This window comes from Branchiostoma lanceolatum, chromosome 7 (assembly GCF_035083965.1).
Source record: "Branchiostoma lanceolatum isolate klBraLanc5 chromosome 7, klBraLanc5.hap2, whole genome shotgun sequence".
Lineage (NCBI taxonomy): Eukaryota > Metazoa > Chordata > Leptocardii > Amphioxiformes > Branchiostomatidae > Branchiostoma > Branchiostoma lanceolatum.
In genome coordinates, this window is record NC_089728.1 from 21,418,722 (window position 1) to 21,444,978 (window position 26,257).

At 40.2% G+C, this 26,257-nt stretch overlaps 2 protein-coding genes across 2 annotated transcripts; both read left to right on the forward strand.

Moving 5' to 3' along the window:
- Positions 1 to 181: 181 nt before the first annotated feature.
- LOC136438138 (serine/threonine-protein kinase/endoribonuclease IRE1-like) lies at positions 182 to 5,582 on the forward strand. The gene is made up of 2 exons (XM_066432856.1): positions 182 to 920; positions 2,305 to 5,582. The coding sequence occupies exons 1-2, from the start codon at positions 401 to 403 to the stop codon at positions 4,671 to 4,673; spliced, it is 2,889 nt and encodes a 962-aa protein (XP_066288953.1). The 5' UTR covers positions 182 to 400; the 3' UTR covers positions 4,674 to 5,582.
- A 4,031-nt stretch (positions 5,583 to 9,613) lies between these two features.
- LOC136438143 (AN1-type zinc finger protein 1-like) lies at positions 9,614 to 19,833 on the forward strand. The gene is made up of 8 exons (XM_066432867.1): positions 9,614 to 9,755; positions 13,188 to 13,230; positions 14,047 to 14,086; positions 14,705 to 14,832; positions 16,208 to 16,299; positions 18,440 to 18,564; positions 18,851 to 19,006; positions 19,289 to 19,833. The coding sequence occupies exons 1-8, from the start codon at positions 9,659 to 9,661 to the stop codon at positions 19,454 to 19,456; spliced, it is 849 nt and encodes a 282-aa protein (XP_066288964.1). The 5' UTR covers positions 9,614 to 9,658; the 3' UTR covers positions 19,457 to 19,833.
- The last annotated feature ends 6,424 nt before the right edge of the window (positions 19,834 to 26,257 follow it).

Consider the following 26,257-nt stretch of genomic DNA (forward strand, 5'->3'; position numbering starts at 1 on the left):
CACCAAAAAAATTATTTTACATTTTTTTACCATACTTATGGCACAAGATCACAAAAAAATATATCTAACATATCTTTAAGTCTTTACGATTCGTACATTTGCAATCACTGATCCGTAGAATTGCATTTTTATTGAAGAAATTTAGTATCAACATGCGCCTAATTTTGTTGACGTGTGGCGTCCTCCACTAATTGGTGAACTCCACGTCAGCTCTTTGGGAAGTGGAAGTTGTTATGGTCTGACGTGTTACGCCAAGAGTTGCCGCCTTTTCTCGTCCGTTCCTCCTGTTCCTGGCTTTTCTTGGTGGATTTCTTTGATCAGAAATGTTCAAGGACACTACTGAGAAGTTCAAGGAGCCGTAAAAGATCGCAGAACTTCACAAGAAACCGGTTGAACGTGGATGTCGTATCGCCGGAAACACAACAACATGATGATGTTTATATGGATCCATTTTCTTTTGTCGCTAGTTTTGACGTCTCCTCCTGTGTTTTCTGAGCGGGCTACGCCGACTACTTTATCTGTACCGGAGTCCTTACTCTTCGTCTCCACTCTAGACGGTACTCTGTACGCTATCAGCCACAGAACCGGGAAAGTACGATGGATGTTAAAGGAAGATCCCGTCATACAAGTGCCTACAGACATCGCCACAGGACCAACCTTCTTACCAGATCCTAAAGACGGTTCTCTGTACATCTTCGGGGGTTCAGGAACTACAGAAGGACTGGCTAAACTGCCCTTTACGATCCCAGAACTTGTCAACGCCTCTCCCTGTAAGAGTTCGGACGGGATTCTGTATACAGGGAGGAAGACTGATACGTGGTACGCCATAGACCCGGTGACGGGGATCAAACAACAGAAGTTGACCATGGAGGGTACAGACAGGGTCTGCCCCAGTTCCGACGCCTCGACTCTGTTTCTGGGTACGCCCTTACGATTACATCTTAAAGATATTCTGTACGACATTACAGACGGTTTTCTTAAAGGTGCTCTACATAAGATTTTGGCACAAAAATTGCCAGATATTCTGGGGAACAAAATTTTCATGGAAATGACATGTACAACCACTTTCCAGCACACTTGCATCATTGTTTTGTATTTTTGGTGTTTGTGAACCGCTGGGTTTCTGAAACCATCTCAAACATTCTATATTGTGCAAATGTTACATGGAGTACCTTTAAGGACATTGTTTTTATTAGACGTCTGTTCCACTCTTTGGTTGGTTGTCAAAACAATTGAGTAGACCGAGGACATTATCCTTGAGTAGACACAGGACAGGTGTCTTTTTGACAACAAAATTACGACACACCTGTGCTTAAGAAGTTAAGATGATCATGTGATATTCTTTGTTGTAGGAGTTCATTTTTATGATTGCATCTGTAATGTGTATTGCAAATACTGAGATTTGCAAAGAGAACAAAGAAAAAGGGGAGGGTCTTTGTTACACCATGTGATAAACTTTGAGGATGATGCAACATTGTCATCTTGCATTGTACAGTTACTGTACCTTTTGTCTGAAGTTGCATAATATCTAAGCAGGTCTTCCGCTGGTAAAATCTTAACTACTGGGCCAAGAGCCCAAGACTATGGCCCATGGTCCAAGGATTTGTCCATGGGTCAGCAGTTACGATTTTGCTGTTGGTAGGTCTTTGAGATTAGAGGGAACACTGATATTTTGTGACTAAGGCAGACATTAAGATTCTCGTGAATTTCTTGAAGGATTTGCATTGTTGATTTGTACTCTAAAACAAGAAGTCTATACAATGGAGTTGTGCCAAAATGTACAACTTTGTTATAGTGTACATTCATGTAACCCAACCGTCGCAACTTGATTTTTGATGATGCCATCTATATTGATTTATGCTATGACAAATATGAGGTTTCATAAAAATATATAGATTTGTGTTTCGTGTATCATATTTTCGGATGATATCATTGTTTACAAAACCTTATATTCGTCATAATACAAATCCATAGATGTAATCATCCAAAGATTTTTGTTTCGTGTAACATTATATTTTCCTGTTTTTTCATGATAGCATTTCATCTTCTTGGAAGAAGACAGCATCTCTTCTTCTTGGAAAAAGATAGTATCTACTAAGTATTGATTTGTATTATGACGAAATTAAGGTTTTGTAAACATAGATTTATGTTTCGCGTAACATTGTATTTTCCAGTTTTTTTTTATGATAGCATCTCTTCTGCTTAGAAGAAGATAGCATCTCTTCTTCTAGGAAAAAGATAAGCTTTCATAAACACAGATTTTTGTTTCATGTAACGTTCTATTTTCCTGTTTTCTATCCACAGGTCGAACAGAGTACAACATCGCCATGTTTGACAGTAAGACGCGCGAGCTGCGGTGGAACGTGACCTACATGGACTACTCCGCGCACGTTGCCAAGGACAGCAGCGACTACCCCCTCCGCCACTACTGCTCCAGCTCCGACGGTCTCATGATCACGGTCGACTCCGCGTCGGGGAAGGTATTATGGGATGGAAACTTCACCTCCCCCGTCATCGCCATGTACGCATGGGACAAAGACGAGATGAAGAAAGTACCGTTCACGAACATCGCCATGGAAACCCTGGAACAGATCGTCGGTCAAGTCAGGGTGCCAGCGTGGGGTGAACTCATCATGGGCAAGTCCCAAGAAACCAAGCTCCTGCCGACGCTGTTTGTCGGGGAGTATGCCCACGGTTTGTACGCGATCCCGTCCCTTGTAGACGAGGATGTGACGGTGTCCCCGAGGAACGAAGTACCCCTGCTAGACGGGCCAACGCCAGCGCCGAGCCTGCCCACGACGACGTCTATCCCCAGTACCGGGATGCACAGTGAGTCCGCCCGCGCTACCACGAAGAGAAGGGGTTCCGTGGTACTCGGACATCATGAGTCTCCGCTCGTCGTGAACTCTCGCTTGCAGCCCAGCCGACATATTCCCCACAACACCGCAGACCCCAACCTGCCCATACGCGAAGATGACAACAGGAAAAACAGGAGCAACCCAGATGTGTTGATAGAATATGAAGAATCTAGCATTCCTGACTGGCTCATACTTGTAAATGGTATTGTTATTGGGGCTATTGTTCTAGTGGTAATAATGGTACTGGTCAAACAGTACAGGAGTGAGCCGCAGTCCTCACGCCTGTCTCGCTTGAGCGAAACATCGACCGCCAGCTTCGGTGAAGGATATCCGAACGAGGAGGGCGAAGAAGGTTATCACCAGGTGGGGAAGATCATGTTCAAGCCAGGAGACATCCTCGGATACGGCTGTGAAGGTACCATCGTGTACAAGGGACGATTTGACAAGCGAGACGTAGCGGTCAAGCGAATCCTTCCGGAGTGCTTCAGTTTCGCGGATAGGGAGGTCAACCTGCTGCGAGAGTCGGACGAACATCCGCACGTCATCCGGTATTTCTGCACGGAGTCCGACAAGCAGTTCAAGTACATCGCCCTGGAGCTGTGCGCCGCGACCCTGCAGCAGTACGTACAGAATAAAGACTTTGAGCGGTGGCACTGTCTGGAGCCTATAGAACTGCTGTATCAGGCTATGTCCGGGATAGCTCACCTCCACTCCCTCGGCATTGTACACAGGGATGTCAAGCCACACAACGTCCTGATATCCCAGCCTAACGCACATGGCCAGGTCAAGGCAATGATCTCGGACTTTGGATTATGCAAGAAACTAGCTCAGGGAAGACATTCTTTCTCACGGCGATCGGGCGCGACAGGAACGGAAGGGTGGATCGCACCGGAGATGTTGGATGACGAGAAAAGGACCACCTGCTCGGTCGACATCTTCTCAGCGGGTTGCGTAGTGTTCTACGTGTTGACCATGGGGAAGCATCCATTTGGAGACTCGCTGCGGCGACAAGCCAACATCTTGTCGGGAGAGTACAGCCTCGATGATCTGTGCGTGAAAGAAAAGGTGAAGGAAGTTTCCCTGTCTCCCATGTGGACACGGAAAGTGCAGAAGCCGACAGTACTTCCCAGAATAGACGAGAGCCAACGTGTCGCAGCGAAGGAGTTGATCAAGATGATGATCCGGCAGGACCCGACGATGCGTCCGACGGCGGGGTCCGTCCTGAAGAGCCCGTTCTTCTGGAGTAAGGAGAAGCAGCTGCAGTTCTTCCAAGACGTGAGCGACAGGATCGAGAAGGAAGCGCAAGACGGAGCACTCGTGACGGAGCTGGAACTCGGCGGCAGGACTGTCGTGAAGGGCGACTGGCGGTCGCGTATCGGCGTGGAGCTGCAGACGGATCTCCGGAAGTTTCGCTCGTACAAAGGCGGGTCGGTGAGGTGCCTCCTACGTGCTATGCGTAACAAGAAGCATCACTACTTGGATCTTCCCGAGGACGTCAGACGCGCTCTAGGCAGTGTCCCTGACGAGTTCGTGTCGTACTTCACGCGTCGCTTCCCGATGCTCCTCTGGCACACGTACAAGGCCATGCTGCGTTGCAGGAACGAGAGAGTCTTCCACGGGTACTACGAAATGGACGACAAGTCATTAGTGCCGGCAAAACTTCCGCCGAGAAATAAGGAAGACTCAAAACAGAGTGTAGAAGAAGTGACCCATGAAAAGGAACAGAAAGAAACAGTGAAGAATTCTGAAGCAGTTGACAAGAAACTAGATAAAGAAAATGATGTACAAACACACAGTAAGAATGCAAAGTCTTAATTTCTGTTACTTCAAATTGAAGAAGGGACCAACATTGTAAATGTCTTAAAAGTTAGTCACAACAGACATGTCTTCTTAACTTGTATATAAGAGCTGGAAATAACACAAAGAAGAATGTATTTGATGTGTATTTTTGCTCTGGAAAGAGTTCAGAACTATTTTAATAGATATATATGCTACTTTATTAACTGATATTATGCTTCTCATATGAATATGATAATTATGTACATAAATTATTGGAGAAATTGTTGTATAAAGTGTTGGTACTGGTATGTATATGTTGTATTTGGAGCTATGCTGCTGTGATACCCAAGAAACTGGTGTAATGGAACTGCAATTCTTTAATCATTGATTAAAAATTAACGTATTCAAGCTAACAGAGATATGTTTACCTATGGAAAGAATTCACATGTGACTAGATTATAAATCTATCTTGCCTGTTCTTGTTCTTGACAGCTACATATAGACCTGGAAAATTTTTTAAAAAGATTTCATAGCTTGGACTACTAGAAATTGTGTCTGAAACTTTTGTCCTATCTTTACCGTGTTAACCATAGTTTACCACGATAGTGTTTTGTTTTCCATGTGAGCTTGGTTCGTTTGCTGTGTATTGGGAAACTTTTGAGGAATACTTTTATCAAGTGACAAAGAAACTTGCTTTGTCTTTGGTGAAATGTCTATAGATCTATACCATGTCATAATGTTGTACCAAATCTCCAAGCAGATGTTGGAAGGCAAAATCATTCTTCTAGCTTTTTCCTGTTAGATCTAGAGGGTCAACCATTGTTTTTAACAGAAGCAGGGAGAATATCTACTTGGAGATTAGTGGCACGCTTCTAATACACCTTTAGATAATTTGTTGTGTCAGTGCAACCAAGAATATTAAAGAAGGAAAATTTTTGAAAAGATGATGCTTTCCTCAATTAGGTGTCATTTTTTAGTAACATAGACCCTAAGGCCATGTTGATTTGAATATATGGATGACATCCGCGCTCGCATCAATTTTTGTCTGTTTCCCCAAAAAAAGTTTTCAGCAATACTGTAAATCGTAAAACGAGTAGCTGCAAAACGAGAAAATATATTGTGAAAATTTGAAAGAAATGTTTTGGAAAACTCATACCAATGTTGTGGAATGCCAAAGTCAATTCCAAAGTCAAGAGGTTTTGAAAGAACAAAAATAAAGAACCTATATCTTGGTATACCAGTTAGTTTTGTTCATCCTTCCTGACCACATAGATTTTATAATGAAGGCGACTTTTAATTTTTGTCAGACTTTTTAAAATTTGTATCCTCGCATCAATTTTCGGGTCCCCAGAGGATGTCATCCATATAATAAAATCAACATGGCCTAACTGGCAAAGAAAAGTCAAATACATTTACATGTATAGCAATATATGTTACAGTAAGAAAGAATCATATACTAGTATATAGATTATAAGTAGAGTTCTCCCTTAACCTTCTTCGTATTCAAATTGACATGAACCACTTCATTTTACGACTAGCTGCAGTACTGTTATCAATCGCTAGGCACTAGATTCTTTCAATAGAATTTGGCTTCATTAGAACGTTATTAATGGCTCGTGTGTGCTTAATTTGAAAAACAAATGATAAATTTGTTATGTAACGTTAGAAAGATTATGTAGAATTTAGAAGGAAATGTGTCATTTGCTTATGACTAGTATTTTCTAGGGCCTCAAAATATAATATAGCCATCTGGCCAAACCGAAAGCAAGCTATACATGTAGCATGATCAGCTGCAGTACTGCTATTAATCGCTATGACAGGTCGTGCGCAGTTATTTGATTTGATTGGCACACGCGGGACACAGACCATACTATCATGCTGGTCGTTATCCACACATAAGACATTACAGAACACGTAGCAAAACTTAGGTTCTGCAAATAAGAAACAAACAAATCAATAAATACTATCTAAAAAAGCAAAAATAAGCCTATCAGTCCACATCAATGGAAACTTTATTGCAAGTTCTTGCCCGTAGGTTAATTGCAAATACATACAACATGAAAAGAACGGACAGACCATGAACAATATAATATTCTCCAACTCTACAACTAACTACTGACAGTAAATTCTAACTTATTGGGTTCGACTTCTTTTTCCGAGACAGTTGAAGATGAATGATCCCACTTTTGCTGTAATATGTGGGTTTTGTGAAGCTAAGAGGAGGGTAGTTTTCTTTTTGTCTGTAAACGTGGAGAAATTAGAATGGAATTTTGTGGCAGTCTCGCTCGGCGAAAGGCCTTCGGGGGTGAAGTCAAGCTCCGTCCGCGGGCCCCGTCCTTGGTGCTGAAACGGGGGTCCTTCGTTCCTGCATGTACGTCCCCGCCGAGCGCTCTGTGGGTCAGATATTCGATGGACAAGCGGTAGAGGCGTCCCGAGGTGGTTGGGCAATTTGAAATAAAATGTACTTCATCTTCCACTCTGTTTGACATGCAGTTTTTACAAGTCCTTTCGCACACAGGTAAGTTCTTGTACCGCCCTTTTACTATTTCAAGGGTTGGGCACTTATTCTAATTTTGCGAATTGCAGAGCGTAAATCAAAATTATCTAGCTCTAAATATTTCAATAGCCCCCAGGATGTTAACTTGTCTAGGGCCAGGTCTTGACTATTAGGTCTAGACGTATCAGGTGAGACTAATGCTTGCGTTGCAACAATATTAATCTTATTAGCTCAGAAAACCAATGGGATGAAAGACTCTAGACTCTAGAGATTAATCCCATCAGACATATAACCGATCCGGGACAGACTCCGGAGTGACATCACCCATGACAACCAAAAGTGCATTTTTTGCAACCAATCGCAATCCATTAATATCCTGGCAAGTGACCAACCACAGGCCAGTACTTTTCCACCGCGTGCGTTTGTAACCGTTACCCAACCTGAAAAGGTTCACTCTTCGATCAACTACCAGCTTGGCAAATATACAAATGTTACTGCCTCCTTTGTCAGTACTGGACAACCAGTACGGAAGTGGTCGTCAGAACAGGAGCTCCAGTACTGAGACTTTCTCAGTACTGGACTTCCTGTACTGGGCAGCTTCAGTACTGGGAACCCTCCTGTCAGGACTGGAAACCGAGTGCTGAGACTCTAACGACCGTCTAACGTTATTTTCAGGGATGCATCTCTTCGATACTTTTTCCCCACTTCAAAGCTATTGTTTGGAAAACGTTCGAATGAAGAAAGAAAAAATAAAGTATCACATTCTGTTACGTTTCAACGACGACAACATATCCTTGTGGCTTGTGCCTTTATCGGGAGAAAACGTACACTGAAATAATAATGTACTTTATATTTAAATACCTACCAAAATCTATACATTGTATAACCAAGGCACAAAGCAGTACTACCTAAACGTTAGTATGTACAAGCATTGAAATGTACAGACAACTAAATCCCAAACTGTCCAGTCGGTCCAAACAATGGATCATCCCAGTACCGTATAGAACGTGAGTACAGGACGCCCAGTTCCGAAATAATTTGAGGTCTCGGCTTCCAGTACTGAAGTCTCACTATTTACTGGTAAATCCAGTACGGAACTCGTTACATCCGTAAATCGGACGTATTTGTTGGTTAGAAATTTTGGTCACTGCATGCACTTTTACCAGAGGTGCATGTAACATTCCCGCCATTTATTTGAAGTAAGTCGTTTGTTCTTCTTGCAGCAATGGTGAGGAGGCACCATTGACCTACATGTCTGGACGTGCGCACAGTGTAAGGAAGTGCGAGGAGGGCAGCAAGTATCAGTCACAAAAGGTTCTTTGTGACAACATGCAGGGCCTGAACGACACACCACATTTAGCATAATGTATGGTCAGGTTTGTTCACCTTTCCTAAAGGTACCTACATCTGAAATATGTCATCCGTAGCTTTTATGGTAAGGGATATGCATAAATTATGCATAAACCCCTCATAAGCATAATTTATGGCCAGGTTTTCAGACTTTCCTAAAGGTACCTACATGTCAAATATGAAATCCGGAGCCTTTACAGTAAGGGTTATACCTAAATTATGCAAATGAGGTCCTCATATTACCTACATCTGAAATATGACATCCGTAGCCTTTACGGCAAGGGGTATGCATAAATTATGCAAATGATGTCCTCATTACCATAATTTATGGCCAGGTTTTCTGACCTTTCCTAATGGTACCTACATCTCAAATATGACATCCGCAGCTTTTACGGTTAGGGAAATACAAGTTTATGCATAAATTATGCAAATTAGATCCTCATTAGCATAATTTATTGTCAGGTGTATTTACCTGTTCTAAAGGTACCTAACATCTCAAATATAACATCCGTACTATGAAACATAAGGTACATGTAACTTTCTGCAATAGAGCTACCACCCCACATTTACTTGGTTTTGGGCAGAAGAACCACCAGCTGTTGGGAGTTGGGGAATACTTGTCCTAGAGATAAGAGACCAAGAGATTCGACAGGTGCGACCTCAAAGCACATACCCACAATGGCGGGGTAGATATTCCTCATTACTTATGCAACTTCAGTCTAAATTTGCATAATTAGCACTTCAGTTTGTACATCTCTCCAACCCACCTGCGTACCAAATAACACGAAAATCTGTCCTTCATTTCTTCAGTTTATATCCTCCTTGGAAGATTTTACAAATACGCCATTGCAGTTCCAGTGACACATACCAGGGGGCCCAAGATCGACCTTGACCTTTCTCCTCCCAGCACCTACTCACATACCAAATATCATTACAATCCATCCACACGTTCTTCAGTTATGCTTATTTTAAGCGTCCGGTGACACAAACATACACACAGGATAACACACACACAAACGCATGCAAAACAATATCCCCATGAAAAAGCCTTTTTTTCATGGAGATAAAAAAGTTGTTTTTTTTCATGGAGATAACAAGCCAAACTGATCCATGCCTGTGGTGTTGCCAAAATTTCCTTGACCTTTTCATCTCGTTCCCGGGGTAGCCTTCGCGAATGGAGCGTTCTGATTGGACAAACGGCACAACCCGAAACATGGCGGAACTTCCGGAGTTGGGACAACAGTGCAGCGTGACTTCTTGTAAACAACTCGGTAAGAAGGCTCCAAAATGCAATGTTGACGGATTCTTTGTAAAGTCAAGGTTATACATAGTTAGGATAATCGATACAGGAAGTGTGGAGCGTGCGTATTGTTTTGAAATGCATTTTTAGCTGTCGTGATGATGTAGTTTTTTTTGTGTGCGCACCAGTCATTGAAAAGCTGGGAGGGATGGTTTCCCTATTTTGAAAGGGGGGTAGGGGTAGTTCATGCTCATGTACTAGGTAACACCCCTCTGTTGGGGGAAAGTGCCCAGGGAAGTACACTGTGCTACTATGCTTTTAACTTCAGGTGCAACAGTACTACATTTAAGTTAACATGGTTTTTATTTCGCGGCAGTGGGAAAAATTGAGTGTTCGCGGTGGTTTTAATTTCGCGGCAGTGCTTATTAAGCCACATACTGCTACAGTCTTGGACAAAATGTTTGCGATGGTTTTAAGTTTGCGGTTAGATGGTCGCATTTCTACATTTAAAGTCCTTTCCGTTGCTGGATAAAATTACACCCTGCTTCAGCCAAGTTCAGGAGCCAAGTTCAGGATTTTTTTAAATCAAATGTAGAAATTAGCCGCAATGACCTCCAAACTGAATTTGTGACTTGTATAAGTTTGCTTTATTTGCTAGTACTAGATAGGTGAAACTATACATTTTTGGAAAGCTAAGATCATGCAAAATGCAAATGAAATAAAGACAACATCAATATGGCCAGGTATGTATGAAGATATCCCACCAATGACATCTGAAAATGTTTACTCTGGAAAGTCAACACAATACTGTTCATCTGTCAGTGTCCAGATCACGTCAAAAATAACAAGAAAATTGCACGGAACTGTCCCCTTGTCTAACATACAAATATTACAATTACAGATTCAAGGTCATACGTGGCGTCGTGTTAGAATATGTGACTGTCAAACAAGGGTATCCGAGTTCAATCCCGGGTTGCCCCCCGACATGTTTGGACATGCGCTCCAACGTTGTGCCCTTGGGAAAGACACAAATTTCCTCACTTCACTCAGGTGTAAATGCTTCGGTTAGGGACGTTCCTCGGATAGGGCGTTAATTGGATGTCCCGTGTTTGGGGAGAGCCATACCTCATGCACGTAAAAGAACCCACCACACCTTTCGAGAAAAAGTAGGGGCATGCCCCGGTGTGCGATAGTCCAAACCTTACCGTCGGTATATACTAGTAGCTACAAAATCTTCAGCAAGAATTCGGTAGCTTCAAAATGAAAGAAGGAAAAACAAGAGCTTTCAAAAAAAGCTGGTGTTTTGCCCACGTTTAGGCAAGGAAATTAACCCACTTGGTTTATAAGTGTGCAATGGTTTCTCCTGTTTTTTAAGTAAAATCTGCCAAAGGAAGTTACTGAAGTTTATTGTAGCCGACTCTGCTAATGATTTTAGCACTTAATATCAACATGTGTACATTATTGTTACTTTATGTATCAGAGGTTTTATCCTTGAAAATATGTAAAATTGTAGCTGACCCTACAAATGTCTGTTTAAATGTTGTATATCAATAAAGGTGAATGAATTTGACTTTCAGGTACTTTTGATTTTGCCCACTTACTAGTATGCTTCTTACTCAGTAGATTTGCTTCCATGCCATACAATTTGAAAAAGCACCATTGAATCATCAGCACTATCATAATGGTAATTAAGTGTAATAGAAGTTCATAACAGCTAAGGTTCTGTCTAAAATGAGTACCAAATGTCAAACAAGTGTTCAAACCAATTGCAGCTACATGTACCTCATCCCTATTATTCTGGTTTCCGCATTTACAACATTTCTTCCTTATTTTCCTGGATAATTTTGCTAAAGTTCATGAAAATTCCCATATTTTTGTGCCGAGCGGCGTCACTTTCCAGGTCCGTGTTGTCTGAATGAAGTCGATACTGAACAATGGGGCATTTGCTACTGTAACAAAGGATCGCTGTTTTGCAAACAACATCAAGAGCCTCTGTTTACATCGGGTTCAATAGAAGTTTAGTGGCGAGTGTTTTGCAAGAAGTGAAGAACCATCTTACGCTGCACGGTATTTTCCATTACAATGAACAGAAAAATTTGAATGCCGGGTTTGGAATCTATGAAGTCCTGTTCATAAGACAAAGGCCTTGTATATATTAAATGAATATTTAAAAATAACAAATATAAAATATTTATTTATTTATTAATAAAAAAATAAAAATATGATATTCATAAATATGATATTGATAGATTAATATAATATTGATATATATTTTTGATATTTAATATCTAAAAAGAAAAATAATCCATGCACGGACTCGATCCCGGATCTTCTGGATCTGAAGTACTACGACGTTACCAGTTGAGCTAAGTTGTACTGTGTAGTATGCATCTCTGTACATAATGCTTTAACCTCACTACATGGTATCATTTATGTCGATTTTTGGCCGTTTTCTTGAAATCATTTTTTTTCTTCTGCAATCTTGTGGTACAGATGTAATATGGTTTTTTTTCAGGATATCAAAGTCCGAAACCACAATGCAATGATATTTCCGAACAGTTGTAGCAGTTACATGCCATCGCCCTCCTATGTGTCATGCAAATCAAGCCTGCCTGGCTTTTCTTGCTCCCTTGCCATATAAGGCAACGGCTATACAACAATTTTGTAAGTTATTGCCATATAAGGTCATATGGTGTGCGACACAGTGTTGAACCATGCAGCAGCCCTGCAAGGTAAGAGCCAAGACATGGTGTTTTGTCGCGAAGGCGACAAAACACAAAAAGGTTAAAACATCATGGCTAGATCATAGCTTTCATCACTGTTACATTTATCAAAGGCCTCGTTGATTGTAAAATGATCACCCATCTATCTTCTCAGGTATAGCAATCATAGCCCCCTATAAAAATTCAGCTGCAAAAATCGCCAGATAAAACTCCAAGCGACATATGTCTATCACATGCAAATGAAAACGAGGCTGTTCCCCAAAATTATGCAGGAGATTGCCGTTAAACGGCGAGGCTTTGATCATGGGTTATCGGGGCAGGATTGGGCGTGTTTCGACGAAATTCGAGGTAGCAACGAGCGCGGTGTCATGCAGGGAAATACTAGTAGGATTAATAGACAAAAATTGGGGGGGGGGGGGGGGAACCAGTTGGAACCAGACTTCCCAATAGGCTCTATGGATTATTTGGTACCTTTTAATGTCAATCAATTTTCATGCTGTCCTGGTAATCTGGTATGAGCAAAAAACAACTATGCTACTATGTATGTTGGAAACACATGTACATGTACTAGTACATGTGTATGTAATTACCAAGGAAACAGAGTGTCCTCTGGGTGTTCCCTACAAAATGAGGGCGTCTAAGTCCAGAAGACGCCCTGACACCCTGCTAGCTAATAGCCTTAAAGACTTACATTTAATCATTGTAATGACACTGAGTTACTGACTCTCATTTATTTTCAGATTTCCTTCCTTTCAAGTGCGATGCCTGCTCTGGAATATTCTGGTAAGTCAGTCTCCTGTCCTGGGATACACGACTGTCAGTTTTCACAACATTCAACTGGCAACTGATACCGTGTTTTCTCGATTAAAGTATGCACACCAATTAAAGTACTAGTATGCACCCCTAATACTATTAGTAGCTACTTGCAGACAAATTTGCAGAGCTGTACATAATGTAATATGAAAAAAACTCAAAGTACATACGCATCCCTTTGCCGCTGATCTTGAACACATTTTGATGACTTCAAATTTTCGTTGTTCCTTCTCTTTTCTTGTAGTAAGTTTGCTTAAAATCGACGACTTTGATCTACATAATGCCCTTGCTTAGATTCATGAAAGATTCTCTTGTTTACCCTGTCGAAATTTTCTCTGCAAACTAATTAATTTACTACGACAAGTTGCAAAGTTCTCAAATTGGCAGATATTGAGCCATTGCATTGTTGCACTCCAGCTGGGTTCCTGGCTTGATTGACCAAGGGTTTGAGGTCCTCTTAAATTTGTCCTGGCAATAACCTCAAATCAAGTACGCACCCTAACTTTGGCAACGACTGCCACTGTCTTTTGGATTTTGAAAAGATTAAAAGGTGCATTATACTTATTCGAGAAAATACAGTACTAGTAAGGATCAATTGTAAGCAGTTCAGTTTATGGGAAAAAGCCGATTTATTGATTGGTTGATTGATTGACATGATTGTAAGACAAAAAAGAGTCTCAAAAATGACCAAATCCCTACTCGTTTGCCTTGTAGGTTTAAGATTAAAGTAACATTTCCTACACTTTTTTTTAAATCTTAGTTCCTACGTCTTGAAATATGTTTCAGCAAAGAACATCGGTCCAGAGAGAGACACACCTGTACTGAGGTAAGTAATCTTGGTGACAAATTTACATTTGTCGAACCTTTAGTATCCGTTAGGTGCAAGTTATGGGCAGGAGCATTATGATATATGCAGGATGTATTTTGTGCTTCAATGTGTTTCAATTTCAACTTCCTACAACTTAAATAAATAAAAGATAAAGCAGTCATCCTCAATTGAGGTGAAGCATGACGCTTTTTCAAGTAGTACGTAGTGCAATGTGGCTTCGCCACGGCTCACGTTTTTGGCGAAGCACACCAGGTCACCCCTACTCTTCTCGATAACTGTGTTGGGTTCTTTTACGTGCAGAGGTTTGATGCTCGAGGCTTAAGCTCGAAGCTCCCTCATACACGGGGCTGCCAGCTTTACGTCACCATCGGAAATGACAAATGCAATCCCTTACAACATGTCCGAGCTGGAGTCAAACCTAGGATTGAACTCAGGCCCCAGGATCCACGGAATTTGATCCAGATGGCGAAGCATTACCGCTTGTGCCACGGGGACATGTAACATGTACATTTGTATTGCTTTTCTTTGTGTTATTGCTATTGAAGCTTGCTGAAAATTTAAAAAGAATGAGTTGTTAATTTCTATACCTTAATGCTGTTCTCCTTTGCTTCCCAGTGTAACATACAGCAAGCTAAAGTGGAGGTGACCAGTCCTAAGAGCTACCCGTGTACCTACGAGGACTGTACCAACAGTGAGCTCATGCCGGTTATATGTGAACACTGCAACAAAAACCTCTGTCTACAGTAAGTACTGCATTCTCACCAATGGAATCAATTTCCTTCTTACCTTTAATTTATGCAAGTTAATTTGCAAAGAAGTTATGATTTTGGTGTCGTGTGTGAGTGTGAGTATGTGTGTGGACAGCATGACTTGAGAAGTTGCGGATGGATCTTAATGATTAAGTTTGGTACATGTATGCGGGTTTGTGTCGGCTAAACCAAGGACAAGTTCGATATACGATTGTGGACCTCCTTCTGATTTTCAGGTCTTGTGTTCCATAATCATGTCTTTTTCGTTGATTTGTTGCTTTATTTCTGCAAAAAAAGCTTAACCCTGTAACCAAAACAAATAAAGTATGCTAAGCCCTGTACTAAAGGGCTACCGTAGCAGGATGAAGGTGTGATATTGAACCTACTCAGACATGAAGCGTGCATACATGTAATCTACTGGACTGGTGGTCACCCAACATGCACGCTACTGGAAATGGTCACAGTCCTTAGGGCGGGACGTGAAGCCGTGGTCCACTGTTCATTGTGCTTGTCAAAAAGAGCTAGGGGGATTTCCCCATTACAATGAACCTGAAAATGATATCGATCCATTCAAGCTCACTGAAGAGCTATTCTTCCACTGGTCTGTTAGAGAAGACGAACGCTATGTACAGTTTTAGGCCATATCGATATGATTATCTGGAACCCCAAAACTGATGGGAGCATGCAAATGAAAAATAAGTTTTAAAAAAAAAGGCCTTCATCAATATTACGAAAACTCAGGAAGGTTGAACTCACAGAGAATAGTATACCAAAGAATGGATTCTTCATTTTTGGTCTTTCACATTTTCTCTGAGTTTGGTATTCTAGACATTAGTATCCGTTTTCCAAAATATCTTTTTGCAATTTACGGCTGCATATATTTGCTCATTTTATAGCTGCTTTGCATGATTTACAGTATGGTAGAAAACTTTTTTGTTTGGTGGAAATGGACGAAAATTGATGTACACGCAGATGTCATCCATATAATCAAATCAACATGGCGTTATACTGAATGGATGATAATAATGATAACTTTATTACACAACAATTGTACAAGGTACAAAGTATGGCATCCACTGGTACATAGCTAAAATTCTATTAGGCTAATCTACATGTATCTATCTAATACAATATGGTGTAGTAGTATTGGATGACAATGGGATTTTACAATCATTGGAGGAGTTTCTAACATCTAGACATTTTTTGATATATTTTCCTATGTATACCAATTACCATGCATGGGTTGTCACATGTCATTTATGTACTTATATTTGCTATTCAAGTCCATTGACATAAATCCTGGTAAAAACGACGATAGCATTGAGTACATCACTTTCACTTACACTATCTTACACTTGCTCTTTCTCAGACACAGACACCAGCTGGACCATGGCTGTGAGAAGTACCAGGCTCCTCAAGAAAGGATGACACAAACCAAGGAGCTCATCCAGAAAATAGCTGGTATGCAAATTGATACACAATAAATCTTGACATGTTATCACAGTTTTCTCGGTGACACTTTGCCAGTAAATCATGACGATGTGAAAATGTGTTTTGTATTTCTACTGTATACTACAGAATTATTTTAACTGCAAAATTCAAACACCACGAAAACCTTCTTTCCCCTCCTATACTACAAGATTAAGTCCCCTCAAAAATACTGTAATTCTTGTTTCTTTCACTGTAACTTTATGTTCACTGTACCGTGAACTTATCATCACCGTGAAAAACCTGTTTTTTTAATTTTATTTATCCTTCCAATCACTTGGTGCCACCGTGAAGTTAAAGTTCAGTGAAAATGCCCATTTTCCTTACACCGTGAAATGTTGCTACCGTGAAGATAAGTGAATTACATTAAATGAAGTTTTTTAGTAGTTCTCCAAATAGCCCACAATGACAGCACACATGACTGTCTTTCTTTGTTTGATATAGAAACACAAACTTAGATCACGTACACCAACTAAATTTTATGGATGACATCAGCGCGCTCTTTAGTTTTCAAAGATTTTCAAAAGAAAAAAAAATCAAGATACTATTTCCCCTCTGGAGATGGTCAACATGACGAAAATGTACCAAAATGGTAATCTCCAAGCAGATCTACACGGTGCACTGAAAATCGTATATGCTAGCAAGAGAAGCTCCAGTCAGCCAGATAAGCTCCAGTCCGCACCATAGGATCTGCGTCAAGACGCAACTGAACAAGGTTATTAACCGGCAGGAGGAGGGGCAACATTTTGAGAAAGTTGTCTCTGCTCCGCCTTGTGCCTGCTTAACTCCAACATGAAAATTGGCAGGGATATCGTTTACAACCTGAATCTGGGACGAACCAAGCCGGCCACGCCAGTTCACAGCGGGAGTGTTTCCCCTCAGATACATGTACAATAGTGCGGGAACACACCGCATCACAATGCCTCAAAGCAAACGTATCGACATACAGGCCTTTCCCTTAGACACAAATAGCACCATTAGTATCTAATTGAATGGTATACCGTAATTGACTAAAATGTCGTTTTATTTATGTGAATGCTTGGTGTGTCATTTTTTTTAGCCACAACTTGGAATCTGTTTTTGGCGAGTATTTTACGCTTGAATGTGGTGCAAAAACCCACGCCAGAAGAACACCGAAAACCACCATCTTTTAGTCAAATTCTCGCGTCAATAGTTCAGTAAAACCCGAGTCTTGCCGTTTGTCATGTCTTGAGTTACGGCAGAAGCTATGGCGTCGTCTGGTGGATCGAGAAGTCTCTACATAACGCCCTTACCTGGTCGCTGATTAGCGCTCCTAACGGTGAGACGAAAGTAAGTGGTTCAAGCAGACACAGCAGAATACATTGGTAGCACAGGGATTTCCCCTGGCCCGTCGCAATCCCTACAAATACATCTTTACCCTTTAGACATGCTAGAATGGCATCTAGTTGAGTCTCCCTAATTTCAAACTCCCAGATAGCACGGTACGTACGGCGGACTCTTTCCGTCCACAAGCGCCTGCTTGCTTCCATTGTTATCTGGAATTCAAACCTGCCGGGTAACTGTGAGACGGCGGGCAACTGACCGATGACGGGCGCCGGGCTTTGCATGTCCGGCACAATTCGCACCTTCTCCCTAAGCGCAGTTTGACTGCAGGGAGATAAGGTAACAATTGCGTGTTAATAACCTTGTTCAGTTGCGTCTTGACGCAGATCCTACGGTGCAGACTGGAGCTTATCTGGCTGACTGGAGCTTCTCTGGCTAGCATATACAATTTTCGGTGCACCGTGTAGATCTGCTAGGAGATTACCAAAATGGAAAAATATGTCGTGTTGTAGCCTTGATTGTTTGTACTAAGTCTTCTAGAAGTGACTCTAGTAAGTCTTGACTTGTTGCAGAAGTGTCACTGTGATTGTGAATTCTTGAACATAGGAATAAATTTTAAAGACAAGTGTCGGCTGTGATACCATGTTTGGTAGCTTCAACTCTTGTTACAATGATTATGGTGTCTGTTTTGAAATTTTTTGTACAGAGAATGTCCTCCATATAGAAGTTTTGCCAGTGACAATCTTTGTGTGACGTGGAGTCTATTTTAAAGTTTAAACTTACAAGGTGGCATCAAATTTTTCTTCAGATTCTAAGAAGGATGATGTAGGAAAGAAGAAGAAGAAGATGGGAGCCAAGTCTGCCCAGATGGCTGCGAAGGTCGCACTAATGAAGATTAAGATGAAAGCTGACGGGGACAAATCTATACCACAAGTAGGTTTCTCTGTTTCTGTTTCTGCTTTTTAATGCCCAGTGGTCTTGATGATGACCACTCTGGCATGTTGGGAAAGTCGTGTTAAGATGTATTTCCTATTAGGCCACAAGATCAGTGACATGGCAGGATTGGAATCCGGGACCTCTTGATTCTGAGCCGAACACGCTAAAGTTGCACCACACGACCCCAAAAAAAGCCCTTTCTCAAGCAAGGTTTGGATTTACCCACATTTTTGACTGTCAAACTCCAGTCTTTGGTATTTAAACTGAAATCTTTTATTTCCAGACAGAGAGGATATATTTCCAAGTGTTCTTGCCCAAGGACAGTGCTGAGAAGAGCAGACCAATGTTCTTTTCTACCCAGTGGACTGTTGGGAAGACAGTGGACAAGATAGCTGCCATCTGCAGGCTTAGGAATGACAACAATGTTGCAACTGCCAAGGTGAGAGAACACAGAATGTTGTCATTGGTGACCAGTGCAAGTTGAAATTTTGGCTTGAAGTGGTGCATTAGTGGGGACACCTAGCAGGTGATAACAGAACTGCATTGCATAGTTCTCATGGTCCTAAACTTCTTGGCTTTTGGTGGTGGGTGTTGCATTGTGATTTACCTTTTTTATTCACAAAAAGTCATGTGAAAAATCCATCTTTTCCTTCACGGTTTCAAAAATGTTCCTCATAAAAAGAAGACAAAAAAACAAACAGGTAATTTTTATCTTTTTCAGAAATTGAGGCTGTGTCACTGTGAGACCGGAAATGTTTTTCCCATTGCTGAAAAACTGGACTTACTTCTAAAATCAACTGAGCCCGTTTACAATGGTGGAAATGTTATCCTGGAATATGTGGACAATGAGTGCACTTGCTTATCTAATGTGGAAGACTACATCTCTTGATGGATATCTTAATAGGCTGATGCTTGGAATTTCTTCATATAATAAGCGATATTTGTTGGAAAGTCATCTCTCGTTTTGGGAGTTTGTTGCCATGTGCCTAAAGACTTCTACGGGGATGAAGTGAAAATGTGTTGAAAAGTATACAAATTTATACAGTAATATGTATAGGTTATAGGAACATTGTTGAATCGATGATACAAAGTACCGTAGGAAACAAAGCAAAGAACTATATTTGACTGAAGGGACTTGACGCAAAAACAATTTTTTTCTTTTAGTTGATTAGATATTAGAATGTCTATAATTTAAGTGCAAGTGTGCAGCAAAATGATATTAAAATCATCATTATGTACGACATTCTGGCCACAAAATTAAGCAAAATGTATGAATAAACAATCTTTTTCTGAAAGATTTTCCTGATGCATTTTGTAATAACTTAGGGGTAAAATTGTACAGTGGCTGCAATTGTACAGTGGCTACACTTTTTGCAGTGTCCTTGCCCTGGCAAAATATATACTGCAAAACAGACATTTTTCTTCCAGTGTTCCGGTGTTTAATACATACACAGTAAGATATTAAGAAGTAAAGCAAAGAGAAAAAAACTTTCACTAAAAGGAGTTGGTGAAAAGAAAAAGCAATTGATTGATATGACATATCTATAAGTACGTAACATAAATGAGATTAGAATGATCATGTAATGTATCAAATTCTGGCCTCACAGTTAAGCACAATGTTCGAATAAACAATCTGTATCTATATAGCCGGTATAACCACCATTCGGAGTAATACACCAGCTTCACAGGCACACGGCACGGCAGCAGCTGGTTATATTACACTGAACGGCCTGTCACACCAAGTCTTTGCACATCTGACTGCAACCGTTCTTCAAAGCAGTCTTTCCAAGTTCCTGTTGCATTTTTGATAAGTGATAAAATCTATCCTTGCACTGGCAGAATATGTACGGCAAATAAACATTTTTCTTCCAGTGTCTCGGACAATCTAAACCAAGCTTTACCATTGGCCGATGGTACTAAAAGGGTCAACCCTTGCCCTGCCGAGGTAGCCTCGTGGTCCCAAGTTTACAGGCAGCAGGGAGAAGGTTAAACAGGTCAATTGGACCAAATCGACGTCCTTCATTCCCCACCATGTATTCTGTATGGGTCGTGTCTGTGTGAAGTCCCTTGGAATTATTCCTTTCCGCGCTCTTCAAGTAGCGCTCACGAAACACACATCAAAATCTTCAGGGTCATACCACAGAACTCTGCTTAATGAAGCTCAGAAATGTTTTACAGCAGAAATGAGAAAGACTTCATCTTGAGAAAACATGTAAAATATGTAAAACTTAATACGTTGTTCAACTGTACAGAACTGTATTAAATATTTTGTAAAGTTGCATTCTGTGAAACTTTTCTAATGGCCTGCTAAACTCCATCGATAGAAGAAGTCTTTTTGTTATGCACAAGTTTAGTCCTTTTAAAATGTGTAACATGATACTGATAATGATGGGGCCACATTTTCACATGATTGACAAAAAGTTTTGAAGATTTCAGTAATAGTGGGTGTTTGACAATAAAGAGTGCATCAAAATTTGAACACAAAAAATTTGATAGCATTACTGCTACAGTATAGGACAAAAATGTTTGCGGCGGTTTTAAGTTCCCAGTGAAATGTCGCTGCAAAAAACTCGAACATAAAACCACCGTGAACATTTCTGCATTTACAGTAAATCTGACATCAAACTGTGTTCGATATTTTGTTATGTTTTTGTGAATTCCTCGAGATCTTCTTCAACGGTGCTCTTATGTGCTGAATTAGATAGTCACCATATAGCTGGACTAAGACCACATCAATTCATAAATCTATGGTTTGGTTCTCTCACTGGCATTTTAAAGTGAAAGATTGTGAAAGAGGGCTGGGAGGAAAACTTGTTTCTGACTCCCTAAAACAGTGTGTACTAATGCATAAACATGGCCCTCAGACTCTGCCTTCATGTTCATATTTCAGCTCATCATTATTCTTTTAAATTATTATGAGAACCAATAGCTTTTGTGCACCCAAAGTTGAAGCTGTGCACCTAATTTTTGACTGTGCCGGTGCACCCTAGATATTTGTGTTGGGTTACTTACAAAAAGGTACTACTGTACACTAATAAACAATGTACTAGTAAGTGTCAGAAAAAGAGTGAATTTTTTTGTCAGAGAATCTCCCATTACATAACAAGTTATGTGGATTTTTGGAGTTAGCTACATTGGTTCTACATATGTTGTACACCCAAATTTCTGTGCATCTAAATCTCTAGGTTAGGTGTAGCAGTGAACTTTGAATTTCAAGCCCTGAATATGTTAACTTAGTGTGGCTACTGTCGGTTTCTGTTTTGGCCCAACTTTATATCTGCACAAACAAGTCTTCAAGGATTGACTTTTATTACTGTTGGTGCTGCTGTTTACTGATATTGTGGGGGAGTAAAACGGCATCAAATTGAGTTGTGTATCCCCCATCAGACACAAACCACATGATGATGCTGACCTCCATTAGGGCGGGGTCATCCATATCCTAGCAACAGCGGAAGACTATCTCATGACATCATCAAGAAATTGTTCTAATGGAGTTTGGAGGTGGGAAGGTCAGCGTGGGCTTTTAACGACGCATTGTTCCACGGGAATCGTATTTTCTCGGGAAGTCTGTTTGCGAAATGGATGTCAAATTCTTCCTTTCCTTCCTCTGATAGCTTGTTGCCATGGCAACAGTATACTTTGCTCTAAATGCTGAGGCAAAGTTGCCAAAATAGCTGATGAATTTAAGTGCGTCATCAAGGATTTTTTTTGAGCATCCAGTAAATTGAGGGCAAAAGGCCAAGCAAATGGTGACTGAAATAATTTCCCAGTGGTATTCTATGTATACCATAAACTTAAAGTAGTTTATGTTATATGTATGACAGACAGACAATTAATATGTGTGCCATACAAAATGAAGTTACTGTAATGAATTCAAAGTAGTTATGAATAGACAATAAACAATTGACCCAAAATGATTTCAAACTTAACAAATTGGTTGCAGGGCTGTCTCCAGGACCCGTGCTAGAACGGAACTTTGATTTGATTTGATTGATTTATTTGTCTGTAGAAAAGGAAATTTGCTTGTTGGAACAGACAGAAATCTCACCCCATCTGTCCCAAATATCCGAACTTCATGACATGAAATTCTAAGTCACCAAGAGGGTTTTTTGATATACATGTAACGTTGGGTAACATAAATTCGCGGGGTACTTAAATTCGCGATTTTTCGAAAACGGGGTATTTAGGGATATGTGCTAGATGCAACATAAGTAATACCGCTAGAAATGCAAACCTGACAGACTAACGTATTCAGAACACTGTCTAAAAAGCTTAGATAAGCATGCATTAGAAGGCGACGAGGTCAAAAACTCTCCGTCCCTTATTGACAGAGTCTGGGGGCTTCGTGGGAGAATCACACTGCACAGTTGTTCGCTGGTTTATAAGACAAATGTCACATCTCCTGCCTGCTAAACACAATTATTTACAAGACAACTTATTACAATCTCTTTTGCTAACCTGCAACTGGATTCTAAGTGTGATCAATCATCAAATTCCTCTTTGTTGCTACAACCTACGGCACGTGTATTTTCCCGCCGCCATATTATTACACAGAATCCTGTCGTCAAGCAGACGACAAAGGTTTGTGAGGAACACTTTTTTGTCTAAATGTTGCGTGTAATAGTGGACTGAAGACGATATTTTCCTCAAAGTTTGCTCCTAACACAACAAGGAACACATGGACATAGTAGTATAACCATTGCTACGGCATCCAGCTAACTTCCCATGAATAATGTACACGTTGCCATGATGGTGGGGATCGACTTTGAGTGACGTTCTATCGACTCAACAAACGGGATGTTACCGAAGGCCTGATGTGTGTGGTACGGCCGTTTTTTCGTGTATTTTTTTTACTTGGACACGTCTATATCCATAGCACTCTCCTCAAGCCAAGGATGGAACGAATAGCTGCTGTATAAAATGTAATAAGCGGTAAGATATTCAAGACGAATCTTCTCTCCCGAAATAATGTGCCCCCCTGTCCGACAGCACCGTCATTGTGCGTGCGGCGGACGGTAGTTTCAAGTTGAAATATTATGGTGTCAGCACGACTAGAGACAAAATCTACCATATATATGATTAGTGCAAAGATAGTACATGATACTGACAGAATAATAGAAAAAAAGGATGGTTTATTGTTCTGCTAGATTGGTTTCAGTCAACCATTATCGGAAAAATGGCGAATTTATGATACCCAACGTTATTTCTAATAAAAGAATATCTGAGTGACAGTAGTTCTAAATTTTTCCAAAAGATTAAGAAATTCAATATAGAAATTTGAATTTATTTGAATTCAATAGATGATTTAGATACATATTGAAAGTGCCTGCACAAAAATCTCTTTATTACATGTACCTCCATGAAATGTGTCCACATAATGGAGGTTATATTTTAAGCAGTGTTTGTGTGTCTGACTGTCTGTCTGTTAACAAGATGACTCAAGAATGGCTGGATAGATTGATTTCATATTTGGTGTGACAAAAGCTGAAAATGATTAGATTTTGGGCCTCCTGGTGACTTTCCAAGGTACTGCAGCTGAACTTCTGGGTTTAATATCTCCTGTTACATTGTATTCTGTATCATGGGAAAGCTTTTTATTACCCTTTCTAATGGTACCCCATTTGTAATAGTGATTCTTTATTTGTTGGACAAGCACCAGATCTAAGATTTCAGACAAAGAGAATATTGTAGAAAATCGGATTTACGTCTCAAATTTCCGGACGTGGAATTATTTGGTACAAGGCCAAGGCGCAACTAGCCATCCAAGGCGCAACTAGTCATCCAAATATGGTCATCTGGCTTACGTGTGACGTCATGTCCTAAACCCCCTCTTTGTACGAATCCTTGAAAGATTGCAAGAAGATTCTTTCAAAATCCTGTAAAATCCAGAGGCTGTGAGAGAATGTCTATGAAAAAATAATTTAACCGTTTGTCATCTTACAAGTACACAGTACTGTAGTTTGTAGTCTCTGAAATACACAATATAATTACATGTTCATGGAGTTATTAATATAGGAATATTCTAAATCTAGTTCTTTTGTCTGCAAAGAGTCAAACTTACCCTGTCACATTTGTACTAGAGAGCATTTAGTGTAAATTACCATAAAACCTAACTTGTAATGATAAAGAATCCATTAAAAACTTTGATATACGTAGTCAGACCTTAACTAAACGTGTTCCTTTTGCTGAGATTTAACCCCATGCAAAAAATTACTTCTAGTTAACTGTTGTTAACAAGCCAATCAACTTTTAAGCAAACTAATCATCATGTATACAAAGACATGATCCCCTGTATATGGATGGAGGCAATAACCAACCAGTGCTGCTCGGATGCCTACAACGTCTAGAATTAGCATATTTTGCTACAGATCTACGTCACGACAGAGAGAGCGCACTGTGGCATGAATTATTCACTCCGACTGGAAGACTCCACAGAACAGGTTTGGAAGTCATTCAATCTTCAGAAGATTCCAAGGCTAGAATCCGTCCCAAGGATTGCTCAGGTAAGACGTCTTGACATTTTTCTCGATACGTGAGACAAAATTTGAAAATTCATACAAAGGCGACATTGTCGCCGTATGGAAAAAGTCAGGTGCACTGAAAGTTTAATTCCTGCTATTTACAAAAGATTTATCGAGGAGAATTTATCCAAATTGCATTCTTGTATAGCCGTAATCTATGGCTGTCACAGATGGATAAATGAGCTTGTCCTTTTTTTGTTGCTAGGAAAAATTGTTCCCAACGTTTCGAATGGATTAAATTCAAACGTCAAGGTGAAAGAATCACGTTGACACAGCTTGCATTCTCATCCTTTGACAAAAATTACAAAAGGAGTTTCTTATTCTATTTGTAAGTTGTGATTAAAAGTAAACTTGATATGTTTGCCAGAAGGAAGATGTATGATTTTGTCAAACTTTATATTAAAATTTTACTGTGACAGTACCTTCTATTGTGTCTTTGTATGAATGCAATGTAAAGACAAGCTTTCAACTCATAAGCATTAGAGAACCTATACAGGAAGGTATGTACGCTCATTCTGCTATGGTTAGAATTTATGTAAAGTTTTGAGAAAGACAACAGAGACAACGTCGTTTAATTTTTCCCGCATTATTGTAGAACAAAGATGATCACTAATTTCTTCGCAAAGAATTTTTTAATTTTCCCAGTTTTAGAAAAAAATTGTCTCCAAACGGCTCTGTTAATGCTCACTAATTGCCTTCAAGTAGAAGATCTGATATGAAGTAGATATTGCAGTCAGAAAGCCCCGATTGTTATACGAGCCTTACTTTGCAAATATTACTTGATAATATGTTAAACTTTAGCAGATTGCACAGAAATTATACTGCCAAGGGTTACAAAACAACAGTTGGGACAACTGTCCCTCATGAAAACTGAATTACCGGTATTGTCTTTTGTTGCTTGGTATTCGATTAAATTTACAGATAGGAAAAATCTACTGTCCCAATCAAGGCTGTCTCCAGGAACTGTCGCACCATCACGGGAAGAAAGTATGCTTGTTGAGGCAGAAATAAATCTAACCCCATCCGTTCAAAATATCTAAACTTCATGACATGAAATTGATGAAAATGTATTGATATCAGGTTTTATAATGACAGATTAACAACGAGAACTACCATCATGGTTTCCCAACACAGTGTTTGGGATGGAAAAAAATCAAGGCTGGAGACAG